This window comes from Thunnus thynnus, chromosome 3 (assembly GCF_963924715.1).
Source record: "Thunnus thynnus chromosome 3, fThuThy2.1, whole genome shotgun sequence".
NCBI lineage: Eukaryota > Metazoa > Chordata > Actinopteri > Scombriformes > Scombridae > Thunnus > Thunnus thynnus.
In genome coordinates, this window is record NC_089519.1 from 25,686,917 (window position 1) to 25,704,917 (window position 18,001).

General features: G+C 38.8%; 1 protein-coding gene across 4 annotated transcripts; it reads right to left on the bottom strand.

Moving 5' to 3' along the window:
- Positions 1 to 152: 152 nt before the first annotated feature.
- sh3d19 (SH3 domain containing 19) lies at positions 153 to 17,754 on the bottom strand. Of its 4 annotated transcripts, none has more exons than XM_067584982.1 (21): positions 17,507 to 17,754; positions 10,496 to 10,535; positions 8,990 to 9,030; positions 8,611 to 8,650; positions 8,222 to 8,348; positions 7,561 to 7,750; positions 6,419 to 7,474; positions 5,578 to 5,691; positions 5,243 to 5,361; positions 4,699 to 4,739; positions 4,379 to 4,592; positions 4,215 to 4,283; positions 3,945 to 4,088; positions 3,762 to 3,825; positions 2,987 to 3,117; positions 2,807 to 2,865; positions 2,483 to 2,712; positions 1,676 to 1,725; positions 1,348 to 1,534; positions 626 to 729; positions 153 to 512 (listed from the first exon to the last, which is right to left on the bottom strand). In XM_067584982.1, exons 1-21 carry the CDS (start codon positions 17,586 to 17,588, stop codon positions 405 to 407), a joined length of 3,210 nt encoding a protein of 1,069 aa, XP_067441083.1. In that variant the 5' UTR covers positions 17,589 to 17,754; the 3' UTR covers positions 153 to 404. The 4 variants fall into 4 exon arrangements, with proteins under 4 accessions (XP_067441083.1, XP_067441084.1, XP_067441082.1 ...); XM_067584983.1 differs by having other exon boundaries at positions 626 to 732; positions 7,561 to 7,729; positions 17,507 to 17,753; XM_067584981.1 differs by having other exon boundaries at positions 626 to 732; positions 17,507 to 17,748.
- Positions 17,755 to 18,001: the final 247 nt, after the last annotated feature.

The following is an 18,001-nucleotide window of genomic DNA, read 5'->3' on the forward strand; positions in this document are numbered from 1 at the left end:
CAAGGTTTTGTAGGTGAAAAGTAAAAGTATGACAACTTAAGGTTGTTTTTTTTTTGATATGCAACAAGTGATCAAACTGTAATGGAAGAGACAAACCACTAGATGGTGCAAATGTACAACTGGTGAAGGATCCAAAATAGCTTGTACGTCAATTCAAATTGACAGCCAGATTCACACAATATTTATTTATAACCAAGATAAATCATTCAGTAAACACTTCATTTTAAGTTGATGCTACACAAGAAAACAGATGTCGCACTACTTGGAGATGAAATACTGCTTTCCAGTTAAAAGAAGTTCATGTTTATGAATTCCACTACGAAAAACATTTGTCCTCAGGCCTCGTTTCAGTTCTGGTCATCCAACAGTGTCCCCTTTATTTTGTACTGAAAGCCACATGTCTATCACAGTACTTGCACATAGTTTTTGGGGACCAGGGCCCGTTTCCCCTTTAAGTCACCCAGAAACCATTCATCATCAATGGACTCCAGATTAGTGATAATGTCCCCAACCTGCAAAAGAAGGAATTAGGCTTTCTTAGTGGCGGTGCTTTCAATAGATATCATTTGAACTGTGAATTTATGGAAATTATTCATAATAGGGGGAGAAATATGAACCACCGTACCTTCAGAGAGAGCTCCTCATCACAGTCTGATGCGAAGTCGAACAAAGCCTTGGCTCTCCCTCCACCGGCAGCTTTATTCTGCTGTGTATTAGACAACTGCTGGCCTGCTGAGAAAGACGTATACACAATATCAGTGAATGAATAATAATGACGTTGGTCTTAAAAAACTGACTATTAGTGCCCATTATGGAGTTGAAAAAGTTAGTTGATTGACAGAAAATGAACTATTTTGAAAACTGATTAATTGTTTAAGTAGCTTCAAGTACACATCTCAAACATAACCTGGTTCCAGCTTCTCAACTTTGAAGATTTGCTGATTTTCTTTGACTTATGAGAGTGCAGACTGACTTTTTCAAAAATGTTCAACTGTTGGTTGGACAAGTAGCAATTTGAAGATGTCACCTTGGGCTTTAAGAAATTATTTTTTTCACCATGTTTTGACATTATATAGACCACATCAATTATGAAAAGGATCTGAGGATTGATCAATAATGAAAAGCAAATTATAACTGTAATGCCAACAATATTTAACTTTAATGTAATTAAGATTTTTAAAAAAACATAAGACAGTCTCATTGATGTGCCATCTAATTATTTGCCTCAATTGACTCTGATGATGAGTTCAGTGACAACTGAGGCAAACTGGAACTAGTGCAGATAACAGTGAACTCTGTAGAGGGCAGTAATTTCATCATTTCAACAACACCGTGAGAACTTCATACCAGCGCTGCTCTCAACAAAAGCCTTTGGGAACATGCCCTCTCTGCCGTTGAGCCTGCCACAGCTCCACTCCTCGTTGATATGCTGGGTGATCAGGATTCGGTCGCCCTGTTCAAAGGACAGGTCGTCGTCTGACTTCCCAGCAAAGTCATACAGAGCCACCACCCACTCCACAGTGGCCTGAGATGCCTAGAGAGTGGAGCGGGACAAGATAAGACATGGTACAAATGGTAATTAAAACAGAACACATGCATAATATTTAACTGTAACAGACCTTTATTTGATATTTTCTCCTTATTGATGTTTCTGCTTTATATAAATATTGATTACCTGATCTGTTTTGGCAACCTTGGGGTGGGTACTGGGAGAGGCACCCATGCCTGTGAAAAAAAAAGACAAATTATTATAATACATATGTATTATAAATTATCATAATATATTATTGAAATGAAAACTATATAACATCCAATCAGGGGAGGAAAAGAAAAAACATTATTGAATCTATGGCAGTTTATATTTTGCACTTAAAAACTTGCACATTTTTGGGGTGATTACAGTATTCTTAAAGTCAGTATATTTAATTTTTTACAAATTTATATGCAGGTCTGTAATTTTCTTATAATTTTAATTGGAAGTTTCTTAGAAAAAACTATATAATCTAGTATTAATTCTGTGGTAGGAAGACGGGTATATTAGTCTCTCTGAGTTCACTTAGTTGTGTTGATTTAATAAATACTTGTTGATTTAAGAAGGAACATGCAGAAAAAATATTTGAACAGATAATTGGATAAATAAAATATGAAAAATATAAATGAATAAACTTGGAGACTCAGAGCCCAGTATTTCTAAACTCCCGGCTACGGACCTAGTTGCATGAGTGTGTAAACAGACCTATTGTAAACAGCTATGTAATGAAACAGAAACAGAAGCACACATTCCTGGCATGCCACAGAGTAAAATGCCAGCCAACACAAAGAAAAAGGATGGATAAAGGCTCTTCACTGATGGACACAGCCGCTCTGTTGTTTTCCATGGAGGATCAAGAGGATAAAATGTTGATGTATTATAAAATATTACCACTTAACCAAAATCAGCACATAATGAAAAGAATGGATTTAGTCTTCTAGGTAATCTTACCAGGCAGTGCTATCCTATTGGGCTGTGTCTGCTGCTGACTTGGAGGCGGAGGCAGCTCTTCGATGACCTCTACAAAGTTAAGAGGGAAGATTCCAGTAAAGACGCCGATCTGTCCCCGAGCCCATTCCTGTCCCACGTACTCCTTCAACTGGATCACATCGCCCTCAGAGAACGACAGCTCATCGCTGTGCTCGCCTTCAAAGTCGAACCTTGCCACACATCTCGGGCCACTTCAAAAGTATGCAACATTTGAAATATCAGGTTAATTCATCATGTTAGTTTGTAAATGCTAGTGCAAAGGTTGATATGATGTAAAAACTTTACCTGACTCTTGCAGATGATGGCTTCGCTTTCCTTTCAACGAGGGGTTTTGGTGAATTTGACTAATTGGAAAAGACAATGATAATGAATTTCCTCAAGTCAGAGATTTCTCAGCCATAATGTAAAACTCTCCAAAAAGGTGTGATGCATATATGATGTCTGTGTGAAAAAAATGACATTTACCAGCACATTGACATAATTGACAGGAAAGTAACCAGTAGATCCTCTACAAGTGCCTCTATACCACTTGCTGTCCACCTGCTCTACCATGCTAACGACATCTCCTGCCCGCAGACTCAGCTCTCCTGGACCCTCTGTGCCAAGAACATACACATCAGTCATCTATGATACCAAAAATATAATCCAACTTCCAAGTACAACAAATCCTTTGACAAAATTTACACTGCTTTTGATTATTTTCAGCCAGTATCTATCTTTTAATAATGAAAACATGTCAGAGGAATAGTTTGACATTTGGGAAATGGACTTATTCGCTTTTTACCATGACTGAATTGAAAAGATTTGCACCACTTTCATGTCTATGTGTTAAGTACAAAGCTGGAGCCAAAAGTGGTTAGCCTAGCTTAGTATAAAGACTGAAAGCAGGGGGAAACAGCTAGCCTAGTCCAAAATTTAAAATATCAGCTTTCTAGCACCTCTAATAATCTCTTAACATGTTAAATTGTTCCTACAAAAAACACAAATAGTTGTTTTTATATTTCAGATTAAATAAACAAGATATAATTATTGAACTTTATGAGTGGATTTTTTAAACTTTGGAGAGAGCCATGCTAGCTGTTTCTCCCCTGTCTCCGGTCTTTATGCTAAACTAATCTCCTCCAGGCCTTGGCTACACACCCAAAATGTTAAACTATATCCATATATTGTTTTATTCCAGTGGTATTATGAAATTGTCACTACCAGCAGCTGTTTGTTTTTTTAAAAACTGATGTCTCACCTGGTGTGAAGTCATGTATGGCCTGAACCTTTAGCCCAGACCCAGCTCCACCTGAACCAGCACTCTGTAGAGAGAACAGAACCTCTTATTAGGTTAATGTATCAGAGCCCGGTGGGCACAAAAGAGAAAGTGATGCTCAAGTATCAGAGACATGTGCTTACTCCTGAATGAAAGACAAGTTACCTGTGATGGGGACATGTTTGAGACGGAGTCAAGAGGAGTGATCACCTTCATGTGAGACTTGTGGACTCTACCTCTAGTGTCTCCAATTTGGCACTCAAATGTATTGTGGTCAATCTCCTCTAGCAGCAGAAGCACTTCATTTTTCTATTGAAAAAGGCAACAAAAAGTGTTCACTGTTGCTGAATCATTGTGGATTTGACTTGACAATGTAATTTAATGTGTGAAATAATGCACTTTATGTAAAGGTAATATCTAAGCTAGTTTTGTCACCTGAAATGACAGTTCTCCTGTATTGCTCCCATTGTAGTCAGAGGAAGTGATTCCATGGGGAAGTTGAAGCTGATGGAGGAAAGCAAAAAAATTCAACAAATGCTCATCATGTAGTGTTTGATACATAGTGACAGCGCACAGGTGTGCAGTGGGATCTCTCTCACAGTGTATTTGTTGTAGAGACGGTGGCCTGGGTTGGGCCTTGGAGGTAAGATTGGTCCCTTCCTGTGGGGCTTCTGTGTCTGGGGTTTAGGTGAAGCCTGCCGTGGTCCTGAATGGGATCGACCTGTGGCTTGCAGGCTGGGTGGGGGAGGTCTTCCCGGGCCTGTTTTCGCTGGAGGTGGGCGAGGTGGGAGGCTTTTGCTTGTACTGAGCTTCCTGAAGTGCAACACCATCATCAAGTTACATATCATCATCTTTTTTAAAGTGCACTACCACTTAACATTTAAATTTTACTGATGAGGATTTTTTCCCCTTCACTCACCGAGATGGTAGTGATGGCTCCGGCCCAACATTGAAAGACTCCTGCAGAAGAATCCAATTGTGCATTTTTAGTAGCAGTAAAACAGACTCACTGAATCGGTGTACAGTACTGGAAACCATAGTAACCATAGAAACCACAGCTAGCTTCAGCTCAATGGCAGGCAATGTGTTCATGGAGCCACAATGGTTTTCTTTGTTTGTGGAAAACAGAGGAAATGAAGCAGGTAAGCCACACAGCTGATAGACAAGATAAACCTGATTGAGAGGGACATTCTGGGCTCAGAATGCACCACATCATAGTTTAAAAGGTAGAAACACATTATTAGCACTCAGGCAAGCAGTCTCAAGAGCTATTTTTTGATTAAAAGCTCAAATACCAACATACAACTCAAAAGCACTGTAAGAGAAGAAACACCACCCTCCTAGTGTGTTTTCAGGTCTAAAACATAAGGCATAGCCTTAATGCTGTGGAAACTTTTGATATAAGAAGATGGGATTTTCTGAGCCAGTGCTCTCAAAACTCTGTTCAGTGATGCAAATCCTACCTGAGTGGAGAGGATGGGGATGGGGGGCAGGCCTTGTTTGTGGTTCACTGAGGTATTCAGGGAGCCTATGGGCTTCTGAGCAGGGAGCGGAGGAGGACTGTCCTGAAAATGATCTGAAACTGAGAAGAGACCTGTCTTTACTAAAACATACTGAAAACTTACATTATGATGAGTTTTAAAAATAGAGAAAGGTATGTACAGTATGTGCAGAGTACTGTATATAAATTAGAAAACACAGTTCTACAAAACACTTTTAACAAATGAACTTCAGTATATTATGACATAATTCAGACAATATTTCAACAGTCACATGGTTTACCGTACACTGAACTCACATGAATCAGTTTTGCTGGGAACTCTGATGGTGGTTGGTCTCCTTGTTACACTTTGTCTGGTGAATGAGCCTTCAATGCTGTCCACATTACGCTGGGGCTTGACTGGGATGTGATCTGAACACAGAGATGATTGTATATTGATTATGTTACACTAAACAATATTTTGTTTTCTTAGGATACATGTCATCACAATCAAGTTTTAATATGTAATCCAGAACACTCAAGCACTCAGAGCACTCAAACTAGCTTAGTGTCAGCCTAGTTTAGCATAAAGACTGGAGACAGGGAGAGCTAGCCTTTATCTCATGTGTTTAATCTGAAACAGAAATGTAAAAATTTGTGGTTTTACAGGGAGTTGCATACTCTTGACGAATACAGCTTTGGACGGATTCACTCCCGATTCCAGTCTTTATGCTAAGCTAAGCTAAGCTAAGGTAACTGCCTCCTAGCCTTAGTTCCATACTTAACGCACAGACATGAGAGTGGTATCAACTATCTTATCCAACGCACAAACATAGCGAATAATCACATTTCGCAAAAGGTCAAACTTCCCTGAAATATATATTTACTATGGAAAATGACAGCCATTTTAAAACTTTGGGCTCTGACAACTGACATCATCATTTTTGACCTTGTAGACAAAACTTATGTTGCTTCTATTTAGTTGATTGCTTTGACTGATGTACAGCACATTGTTCTGAAAAGTGTGTTATTATGATAAAACTATTAATCAATATGTTAATCCACAGATTAATCAATCACAAAAAATATAGGATGCTTTCCCACAGAGGAGTGCTCTTTGTCTTGCACAATATCCACCTCAAAACTAAATGCTACTCACTTGACAGACACTCATTCCCTTTGACCGCGGAGGTTGAGTTGTGGTTGTTAATGTTAAGGTTGGGTTTCAGAGGTTCCTTAGAAGGCTTCACTGGAGATGTAGGAGGAGCTGCTGAAGTTTCCTCCTCATGGATGCTGTTGGCTCTGGTCAATAATGAAGGACGTGACCGGTGTGGGACGGCCCCCTTAGCAAGTAAAGTGTCTAGTTCCTCTTTTACAGACGATCCCACGGATTTCCTAGGCTGCAGAGGTCTAGGTGCTGGTGTAGGGCTTTGGGGGATGTTTGTGGTTGGTACATTTTGATTGTCATTATCGACACTGTGGTTAAACTGAGGTTTAAAAGCTATCGAAGGTTTAGCAGCAACTGGAGGTCTGTTAGTGGTCTTCCTGGGTAGAGGTTCTGGTTTGGCTGGTTCAACCACATTTCCATCTTCAGCCTGGCTCTCAAAGGCCTGGATCCTGGCCCGGATATTTCGTTGACTGTTGCCGGCACTCATCTCGCCACTAGCATCTTCACCTTGAGAGGCCTCGTCTGATTGGTTATCACCGTTCTCCTCACACTCGTGTTCTACACTAAAGACCTCCAACAATTCCTTTAGATACTTATTTGAGGAGAAATCCTCTGGATCAGTGCCTGAGATGACTTGAACGCTGTCACAATTTTCACTGAGTTTGACCAAAGTCTGAACTTTGGCTTCTTCCTTGATGGTCTGCTTTCGAGATTTTATACGAGGAAGTGGAACGGGGCGTTGACTGTGCTCAGAGTCTGAAGAGGAAGGAGTATTTTCAGCAGAGATAGCAGAGGCAGACAGAAGCTGTGCAGGATGTTTTGCAGGAATATCCCAGTGCACAGTAACAGATCTGGTACATGTATGAGTAGAGTCTGCCTGGTTGGCTTCTTTTACATCAGTCTTAGAGTCACTTTGCTCCTCAGTGTTTGTGGATTCTGTTGTAGTTGTTGCAACCTTCTCATCACTGGGTCCAACAGTTTCGGCAGCCGGTTCTCTGTCCACTGGTTTCGGCAATGATGGCCTTGGTGGTTTTTGCGGCTTTTTACCTGCAGGTAAATGTAAAGAATGATCTTGTGTTGTAGAAATAGACTGAAACTTAAAACTGACCACAAGTGATTCTCAAATGCCTCACCAGCAGATCTTTTCTTTGCTGTCGGTGGAGTGGCAACGCACTGTTGGACAGTAGTGGAGTTGTCTTCCTTCACAGGGTCGGTCTGCGTGGCACTTGTGGTGGTGCAGGTGGACTGGCGGGGGGCTGCAGTAGGCTTGAAAATGTGCTCTTCTTGGCTCTCTTTAATCACCTGGTCATAGGATGGTGGGGGCTAAGTCATGAAAAAGAAAGGTGTTCACACACATGCACACATATTATTTCCCCATGTACTTTAGCATTTACAGTATGTGGTGGGATATTTTACTTAGTTATGTGTTCAATTCAATTCGATTTTATTTAATTTATATAGCGCCAAATCACAACAAAAGTCATCTCAGGGCACTTTTCACATAGAGCAGGTCTAGACCGTACTCTTTAACACTTAACTGAAGAAATAAAATATGATAAAATAAGACCAAATTGGTGTCTAGTAAAAACTTTCTGAAAATGGGGGGATTTTAGCTCACACCGAAGTATTTCAAAAATTCTGTCTATGACCCCGTTCAGTGTTTTTTTTTCCCTCATTAGGAAGAAATATTCTTCAACAGCACAGTCATACCACACTTAATCTCTGAGAACCTCCACATACTGGCAAATAGCCAATTGAATTAAGCCCTGTCACAGACATTCAGATCAGGCCTACCTGGGAAACAGCTTGGATGCCTGCAGACCAGCCTGACTGAGGGGGAGGTGAGAAAACCACAGACGTTCCTGGGAACCAGTTGTTGCTGACCAGAGGTTCTGCTGAGATGATGGTGATCTCTGGTCGCCTGAAATGCAGTTTATATTTATGTGACACATTAAAAATGCCAAAATGAATGGTTATGAATGATTTGTTATTGACTCCTCGATTTGTGTCTTGCTGGCAAACAATGGTGCTTTTGTTATGGTTATTTGCAAAGCAACATGCAACAAATTAGATGTAAATTTTGTAGATCTTAGTGTATTTCAATCAGCATTAATGAGCAGCAAAGTATACAATGATCAAGTAAATATAAACAGGGATTATAAAGATAGTTGTGTTCACATTACCTTCTGTCTCTGGTATGGTCACTCTGAGAGTTTGTTCTTGCTGAAGGAAGAAAAAAAGTCATATGAACTGTCATAACTTTGCCTGCTCAGCACTTTAATTTAATCTATATACAGTATATCACATTTTTTACACTGCTTTTTTAAATTTCAGATGGAAACTTGAAGATTTCATTAAAAGCAAGCTATCAAGCTTTCATCAAATTTCTGGTTGAAAACTTTCATTTAAAAACAATGTGTTTATCCTAGACTATCACAATTGACATGCTGTCATCCAAGGACTCAGGTTAGTCTCAGATATAAAGCATATTATAATTCTGGATTTTTCACTTTCTACAAACTGCACATTCAAGGGACAAACCCTTGATGTCGGCAAACTTACTTCGTTTGATAGCAGCTCGTATAGAAGACAGAGGCCCTTGGCTGAAAGACAGAACACAACAGGAAATCCATTTATCACTAAGGCGTGGGACACAAACTGAAAAGATCAGTGTCATACCTTAGTGGTGACTCAATGGTTAAAATAAATCTCTTCACTTGCCGCTGGGCAACAAAGTACAATATGTTCTGGCAATGCAGCTACTTATACTGTTGATGCTAAGGTATCTAATGACAAAATATTTAAAATAATGTCTAACTTTAAACTAAAAAGAGGAAAATGATAATACATAGGGGAATAAAAGAGGCTGGGCAAAACAATAGAAAAGTAAAATCTAAAGGAAATACAATAAAACAGGCTGAAGTGATTTAAAAAAGATACTTTTATGACTGAGATTTTAAGATGTCTGCATTATAATATGAAACAGTAAGATACACTATATAGTGCATTTTAGTATGCAGTGAGATTGCTGAGGGAACAAACTATTGCCCACTGAGATGTAAACATAAAAGTGACACACATGAATAGAAGCAAATGGAGTGATTAGTTCACTTCTGCATTACTATTCAGCATAAATATTTTATATATGGGTTTAAAAAAAAAAGCCACAGATTTATATCACCAAACATGCCTCCAGCATTGTAAAAAAGTTACATGAGAGAAGAATAACATAACATGAATAACAAATGCCGGTTATGTGCTCCTTTAAAATCCACCTACCTTACAAAAACATGATGACCAGTGGATGGTACCACTTCTAGGTCAATATAGGCGTAACAATCATAATTCAAATGACTGTTCTTGTTTACTACATCATCTCCAGACAGGAACCAAGCACTTTATCCTCAGACTGTTTTCCTCTCAAAAGGTTTTAGATCTTTTCTAATCCTAAACTGTCTTCACTTCACAGCAGCGGCAATATTACATTAAGATCCCTTGTTTTTGTGCAGGGATTAAACTAATATGATACTCTGCGCCAACACTCTCTTCATCAAGGCTATGTTGAATTCCCTTGACGGAGGAGGCAGGCGTATCATTAACACATATCCTGCTCATTAAGGACTGACTGCAGCAGGGTGATGTAAACTATCTGGGGGAAAAACCAAAAAATCCTTGCCCACCTCTTTGTTCCATGTGGTTAAGTTAATTGATTACTTAAGATGTAAACACCAGGATCTTAACATATCCTGTGTGATCTATCATGAACTATGTTTTTAAATCATTTCCCTGATCTTGCTGAGGTCTACAAGGGTCAGTTAGAAAGTCTCCTTAATGTCTCTAAACAACAACTAAAAAAGCAGCATGATGCATCCGTCCCCATTTTGACCTCAGTCTGTCATTCAGAGAGGATAGATCAGTGCATTGTTTGGTCCATTCACAACCTCACCATCAGCAGATCTGACTGTTAAAGGGACAGTGTTATTTTGCCAGCTACAGATTCAGTTTGGTGAAGCTACACAACTAGATATGATGTATAAAACCACAAGTTCAAGAAGGAAAATGGCATACCTGGAATTAAAATGATCTGGCTTGGTTCTCTCAGGAAGATCTGTGAAGGAAAACAGTGTTACCATTTCCATAAGTGAGGTGTTGTAACAACGGTAGCATCCTGGCAACTCATCTCTATCATACATCTCTCTCTCAGAATATATGTAAGGTTTTTTGTGCAATATTGATATTAACAGGATACAGTACATTTTATGGAAACTGACCAGATTTGAACGTCTGCTTTTGCCTTGTCCAGTGAATGAAATACCTGACAAATTGGAACACTTTATCACATTGATGCAGAAATCAATGTAAAAATCAAATATTACCATAAAACAGTCCTGCTCATTGATTTACAGCATAGCCCATGATGGCCTAATACTGTACACTCAGAAATATTAAGGGGTTGCTACCACCCCATGAACCATATGGCAAAATCTGATGGTAGACAAATTTATATCATCTCATGATACACTGTATATGGTCATATTGAAGGGGTACAATTATATCACCTATGTACAGCACCAATAGGAAAAGAAAATATATACATTTTGACCTGATGAAGATCTGACTTGAATCAAAACATTGTCTATTTGAATAATAAAAATTGTGGCTTTGGAGTAAGTGTATGGACGTTACTCTTTTCCTATATATGGTCATATCGACCATCCTTTGTGTGTCAGTAGCAGGACAGTGACACAGTTTGTAAGTTAGGGGTGTTTGAAGGTGCTCACAGTCACATCCATATTGATTGAACAGAAAAGAACTTTTAGCACTTCTGTATATGCATTTAGTGAATAACAGCAGGACAATGATGGTAGGTATACAAACAAGGCAACCAAGGAGTTTGTAGGGAAAAGAGTGGAATGCTCTTCACTGGCCAAGTGAGAAACATGAACTCAATGCATCCGATCACGTGTTTCAATTGATGAAGAGAAGACTGAAGGTAAAAGTCACCGAAATGGGCAAGAAATGCAGCACAGGCCTAGCAAAGCATCACTATGGTTACCAGACTTTAGATACTCACTAATGTAAATGGATTTGCAACCTACTCCCATAGATTTTGATTCTACAAAAATTGGGGGACTCTAATGTAAAAAGGGTTACAATTCATAGGCTATTGATCTGGTGTGGATTTCAACACCTTCAAATTGAAGCTGAGAGTCAGTAATTGAACTCACAGGTATCGTTTCATTTAAAATCCTATTTGTTTCTGTTTAGAGTCTGGACTGTTTAAACAAGAAATACAAGAACCTAACTCTAATCAACAGGATCAACCATTCAATCTTGATGAACCAGTTAGTGTAAAACAACTGTGTTTGTGCTTTCAAATCTAAATTTACAAAGAAGTAATTATTATGTAAACATGATGCATGTTATTTTTAAAAGATAAAGACAAACTATGATGACAATGCTACACCATTCCTCATTTTTAAACTTCATGAATGTACATTTAATTTTGTCTGCTGCACTGTATCTAGATGACACACTGACTGTACATTATGTTTGTTGAAAGACAAACTACTCCCATACAAAAAGCACTGTGTACTTCGGCTACACTGGTACTTTCCAGGCAAAGCTTCAGACACATACAATACACTTACTTCTATTATTTGCTTTAGTATTTGGCAGTGACCTAATTTTCATGTCTTAATCAAACAACAAGATGTAAACAAAGTAGCTTTCACATCACAGTCTATTAGTTAACGGCCAATCTAAGGAGCAATATCATTAACGCAAATAATCTAATCTCTCAGGAGTAATTTCAAGTGTAGTCCTCCCATTTGAGACAACACTTGTTGGAGGAAGTAAAAATATGAGCGGCAAAGTCAGCTTTGTTGTTAATGCCGTGGGCCTGAAACCATGACCTCGTTCACAGTCAGATCCACCTGTCACACCTGTTACTTGTTATCTGTTTAGTGCCGCTATTGCTGCTGCCTCAAGTTACACTTTAACAACACGTGAGAATAGAGATTCTGTACTTTCACTTAATGGTGGGAAGTCTTTTTAGCATTTGCCTGACAAAGAATTAAGCTTTGGTATTTTAAACAAAGTATCATCACTTCCTTGTACATGTGCAGTCTCACAAACGTAACATAAAGACACAGTTGTGTCACCTTGAACGGAAGTCGACTCTTTGGTGATACTATGCAACAAGGCACCCTACCTGCTGAGGAATTAAACCAATAAATATAAAACCTCCAGGATCAACATGGATATCTCCATACCTCCTTCCAGGTCCACCGAATGAGTGTCTCGGTGATGTTTCAATGTGGAAAAGAACTCGAGGCTTGCAGTCACACACCCACAGATAACAGAGAAGAGTGGGAGGGCTCTGCTTGTAATATCTCAGCTCTCCTGTGTTTACTTGGCCAATCTAACGAACAGGAATGTGGTCATTCAGGAAGCTGTGGTTGTGCTACACGATACTGCACTGTCTTTTTCCTGCCAAGTAAAAGGTCACAGGGACATGCAGGTCGCTCTGTGCCATCCATAACTGGCATGAGTCTACAAGTGCTACAGTAATCAACTTCACTACCTTTTTGTTTGGCTAAAAAAATAAAGATGAACCTATAAATAAACTAATTAAACTTTATATACACAGCATCTTTCATACAGGTTAGGACAACTGACAAATTACATCTAGAACACAAAACAAAAGCCTGAATCAATTGCACACAAGTATAAGCAAAATGCTGAAGCAAATAAATTGGAGGAAAGTACACACATACACAGCTAATACTAAAAACCACAAACATTAAGAGGCAGCTTATGATCATAGAAACACTCTAAGCAAAATCCAGGCTAAAAAACAAGCTTTTGAGTTTACATTTAAAAGTATCTACTCTGTGATGTTCTGGGAGTCTGTTCAAACAACCTGGAGCACAGGAACTAAACTCAGTTTAAACACTCCCAAAGCACCCGAGGAGCCCTTCTGGTCCATATATTAAAAGCATTTTAGATAAGTAGTCTGATATAAGACCATGAAGCGCTTTGAAAATATATATTGAGAATTTTAAAATCAATATAAAAACTAACAGGTCTGTTTTTGGACTTTAAAATAGGTGTAATGTGTGTTGTTTGTCTTCTAAAGTTTCTTCTCAGTTCTCAGTCATATCATAGATTGCTTTACAAAAGTCGAGCCGACTATATTAACATTAGTCTTTTTGTATAGCTTTGGGTGGGAAATTGATGCACTTGATGATGATGATAATTGGAGGTGGTAAGTAGCAGTTTTAGTGATACTGCAGACTCAAAAATAACATTTTAATAGCTCACCAGTTGGCTGGGCTGTGGTTAAGTCTCTGTAAAAATTAGTTCATTGGCCTTTGTACCAATAACCAGCACTTCACTTTTATCTAGGTTGAGCTGTAGGAAAGTGTGCAGCACTGAGACAATGTTATCTCAAATACAAGACATTTATAAAGAGCGTTATGCATTGTGTATTATGAGCTTAGCCATGAAAGGGGACACTAATGAGAGTGTCAAGGAAAAACACACTGGTATGTAGATCGAAAGGCAACACATTTGATCCTGCTATAACCTGTGGGAAAACAAGTTACAGGTTATGTCAGTTTTTTTAGGTGAATATAAACCAGGTGAGGGCCCTGTAATTGTTTTCATCTGTTATCAGTGTTGACCTAATTCATGACCCAAAGATTACAGGACAGTAATTGAATGAATTGATTTTTTTATTGGAGTGTCATACACTCCAGGTGCTCAGCCCACATGGGTTTACAAGACTCTTCTTACAGGATCAAGAAGAACAAAAGAAAAGGAAATCAAGTCGATACACAGTATTGTTTTAAAACACATTATATCAGATATACACTTAATTAAACACACAAAACTTTCACACGTTGATGGCTATCTCAACCACCTTGTATGTGAATGTGTATTGTAATCTACATTCATCTGTCAGGACAAACAGACTGGGATATCCAGCAGACATTTTCAGGAAATGCTTAACTCTAAGATGATGGTACAATGGACAGCAGAAAATAAAATGCATTTCCTTCTCAACCTCATCCAAGTCACATAGTTGACATTTTCTGACTTCCTGTGGGACTGGGTGGAAACCAAAAAATGATGCCAGCTCTTAACTGAGCACTGGTCAGGTCCAGGTTCATACATTGTTTGGAAGGATGCTTAATAACATGTTCTCAATTATGTCAAACTGCTTAATTTGGTGTGACCATCATGAGATCACTTATACTCTTTGAACCTTGAATGTCTGTACAAAATTTCCTCACAATGCATCCAACAGGTATCGAGATATTTGACTCTGAACCCACATTACCAACCAGCATTACCATCCCTAACAGAACATGGAGTTATTTGAAAGAGCAATTTTAATTTGCAGTGACATTGACCTGCACAAAGTGTGCTATACTCGCTCATTAAGTACTCTTGGAATAGTGATTTACTTAACATATGATTTACCAAATAAAGGCTCATTTAACATTATTCAACTGACTAAGCACTGAGGTTGAGAAAATGGAAAACGCTCTCACATTCCTTGACATTTCCAGTGAAAAAGCTCATAAAGTTTCAAATCAGTAAATACTCCTCGTATTTGGGGAACGCTGACACCTGAAAAGACACCACAAGCGAACGACAAAGCTGCTGAGGTCAGCAGGAGAGGTTTCCCTTCACAGCCGCGCTCTCACTTGAACACATGCTGTCATTACTCAGCACAGCAGCAGCAGTCGCAGAGCAGCTGGCGAGAAGGCTGGCAACAAAGGGAAAGAAAGAAAAACAATCTGCCTCTCTGTCTCTCTGTGTCATGCTGCTCCAGCCAGAACTCTATAGATACTAGAGAAGACAGAATAAGAAAAGTCTCAATGACAGTTTAGTTTTAGTCTGTCTCCAACTTTAGTTAGAGACAATTTCTAACAAGTTTAGTGATACATGCTGGAATAAATACAACATTTCTGGATTTAGAGGCCAAACCGTGATACCCAGCACCAACCTCATGTAAAATTTAAACAATGAAGCATAATTTGTGATAAAATCCAGGTCAAAACAACAGATTTTGTGTGAAGCGGACAGATTATGGTGTCATGTGTGAATAACACAATGTCAGCAGCTGATGTGCACCTTAGTCAGAGAAGATTAGATGGTGTCAATGCAGACAAGTGATTCACAGCGGAAACTACCTGAAACACGGTAAATGCTCTGAGGCCAATGCAAACCACTTATGATGGAATGCATCATATTATAACGTTATTTTAAAAGGGGGAGGAAAAGAAATGACAACTTGTTCATGACACAGCAGCCTGTCTGCCCAGAGGGACTGACAGGAATTCCCATCTAGACAGCTGGTGGGGTCGGGGTGCGGTTGGGTGGGGGGGTATAGGGGGGTTAGTCTGAGCTGATTCACCGGCTGCAGATAGCTGGGAAGGGCAGGGCACAGGGGAAAAGGGGATGTAAGTGTTTGAACACCAGGTGTTGCTGAGAAAATGACGAACAAAGGAAACCGTGTCATATTGACGAGAAACTTTCTTCTGGACCGTAATGGAAAGAAATTCTAACTAAGACTTATGACTAAGACAGTTCTGCTTGTATGTCAAGCTAATGTTTGTTCACTAAGGTAAATCACAGGGTGAGTACAGACAAATCAAAACTTAAAGTGACACACATTACTATGAGATGTGAGCCAAAGTTTCTGTACCCACTAGCTGGTTTACTGAAAAGGTAAATAATGTTACAGTAATAGAAAAAGATACAGACAAACAGGTTTTCAGCTCTGTTGCTTGCAGCTACTTTTAATTGTAACAGCCACATATTTTATCTACCGAGACACTCATCAGTGGTGCGTGATGATGGTGAACAAAGAGGCCAGTGGCTTGTAATAATGATACTTTCACTTCATGAATTTTATCTGTAACGTCAAGTCATTGTTAATCAAATTATTGTTTTAGACTGGATGTGTACAGTTAGCAAAAAGCACACTTTCCTGTCTGGTATTTTGTAAGAAATATTAAAAAAATACTTTTTACTAACCGTCACTTCCACTCAGTAGAATAAACATGACAGTCAGCTGCAGGTTTTGCAGCCACACTGCTTCATACAGTTTTGTGTTTCATAGCAACTGAAGGAGAGATGTCAAAGCTCAAATACACACAAAAAAAATCTAATGTTTGTTTCACCCATGTTTTCACAGCTATTGACACACTTAGTAAAGATATTTTTAGGTTATTCAAGATTTTCACCCATGCTAAAGACAAGTCTAATGTTTTTGATGTGTGTGTCTGCTCGTACACGACACATATAAACAGTTTTTTTGTGTGTGAAAAGAGGATAAGTCATTGAGTTGTTGAAGGACCATACTAGTATTTTGGCATGTTTGGCTCCGTAACTATAAATCATGTCGTCTTTTCAAAAAGCATGAAGAACAGTTATAGATTTCTGATGTATTTTTCCTTCCTTTCTAAACAGACATTGCTTTCCAGTCATGAAAATCAAATGACAGACTCTTGAAATGTGCTTAATTTGTGCAATCCATTATTATGAACATCAAGTCTGCATTCACTTTTGTGAATTTTACATTATTCTTAGCAGTGCAGACATTTCATATCCATCCGGGCTGAAAGGATAATATAACTTTGACAAAAACAAATGTAGACTATGATGAATTATAAGTCTCCAGAAGTTTCAAGAGTCTATTGATCATATTGATTTTCATTGTACAGAAATTAATGGGGGGAAATATGGCTGCCTGGGAAAAGTACATTAACATTTTTAAAACACAGCAGTCTGGATAGCTAAACAGTGATGTAATGTTTATGTGATTTGTAGTGAAGGTGTTAAACACGCAAAACAACTTAAACAAATCATTTAATTGCACTTCAGCGCCAGTTACAAAACGTCTGGTTAATTTATACTCCACTGCTGCCCGTTTTCAAACGTCAAAATTAAATTGTGTCCTATTTTGAACTACAAAAATATATATATACTATTTTAAAACTAGATGAAATTATTATATTCAGCTCATCAGAGGATTGTCAGCCACTATATTCCCAAACATACCTGCTGGCTGGATTCTGCTCCGCACGTCCCGCAGATCTCTGCGCTCCCCCTCTTCCTCCTCTTCTCTCCGGGCTTCAGCCATCGGGATTTAAAACAATGTAAAAAAAATAAAGAAAATAAAGAAAGAAAATAACTTGTCTAAATAAACAATAACGCTTTAGGAGCAGTTGAGTGCTCGTTCATCTCTGTACACGGTCGATAAAACATCGGTTTCTATCCTGTCCGCTAGAAGTTTCTGCAGTGTGTCCTGCTCACAGCAGCACTTTCTCTCCCTGCAGAGGGTGGAGGTGGTGCCACTGTCCGGACCACAACAGCCAACACAGGCCAACATTGTATGGACACAGTCAAAGCAGGAGGGTTAGACTGATATTAACCCATTAACTCATGGGTACAACTTTCTTTTTAAATGTGTAAAACATCAGCAAACAGGCAAGCCTTGGAGTTTGAAACTTAAAAAAAAAAGAAAAGTAAATAGGCAGTGATTTTGGTGCTTTG

Bases quoted from the DNA above. Each gene is read 5' to 3' on its own strand.
- sh3d19 (XM_067584981.1), bottom strand. From the start codon at position 17,588: ATGGCTGAAGCCCGGAGAGAAGAGGAGGAAGAGGGGGAGCGCAGAGAT. The intron at 4,593-4,698 runs GTGAGTGAAGGG...GTTGCACTTCAG, and splicing joins GAGCCATCACTACCATCTCG to GAAGCTCAGTACAAGCAAAA. The intron at 2,713-2,806 runs GTAAAGTTTTTA...ATACTTTTGAAG, and splicing joins CCATCATCTGCAAGAGTCAG to TGGCCCGAGATGTGTGGCAA.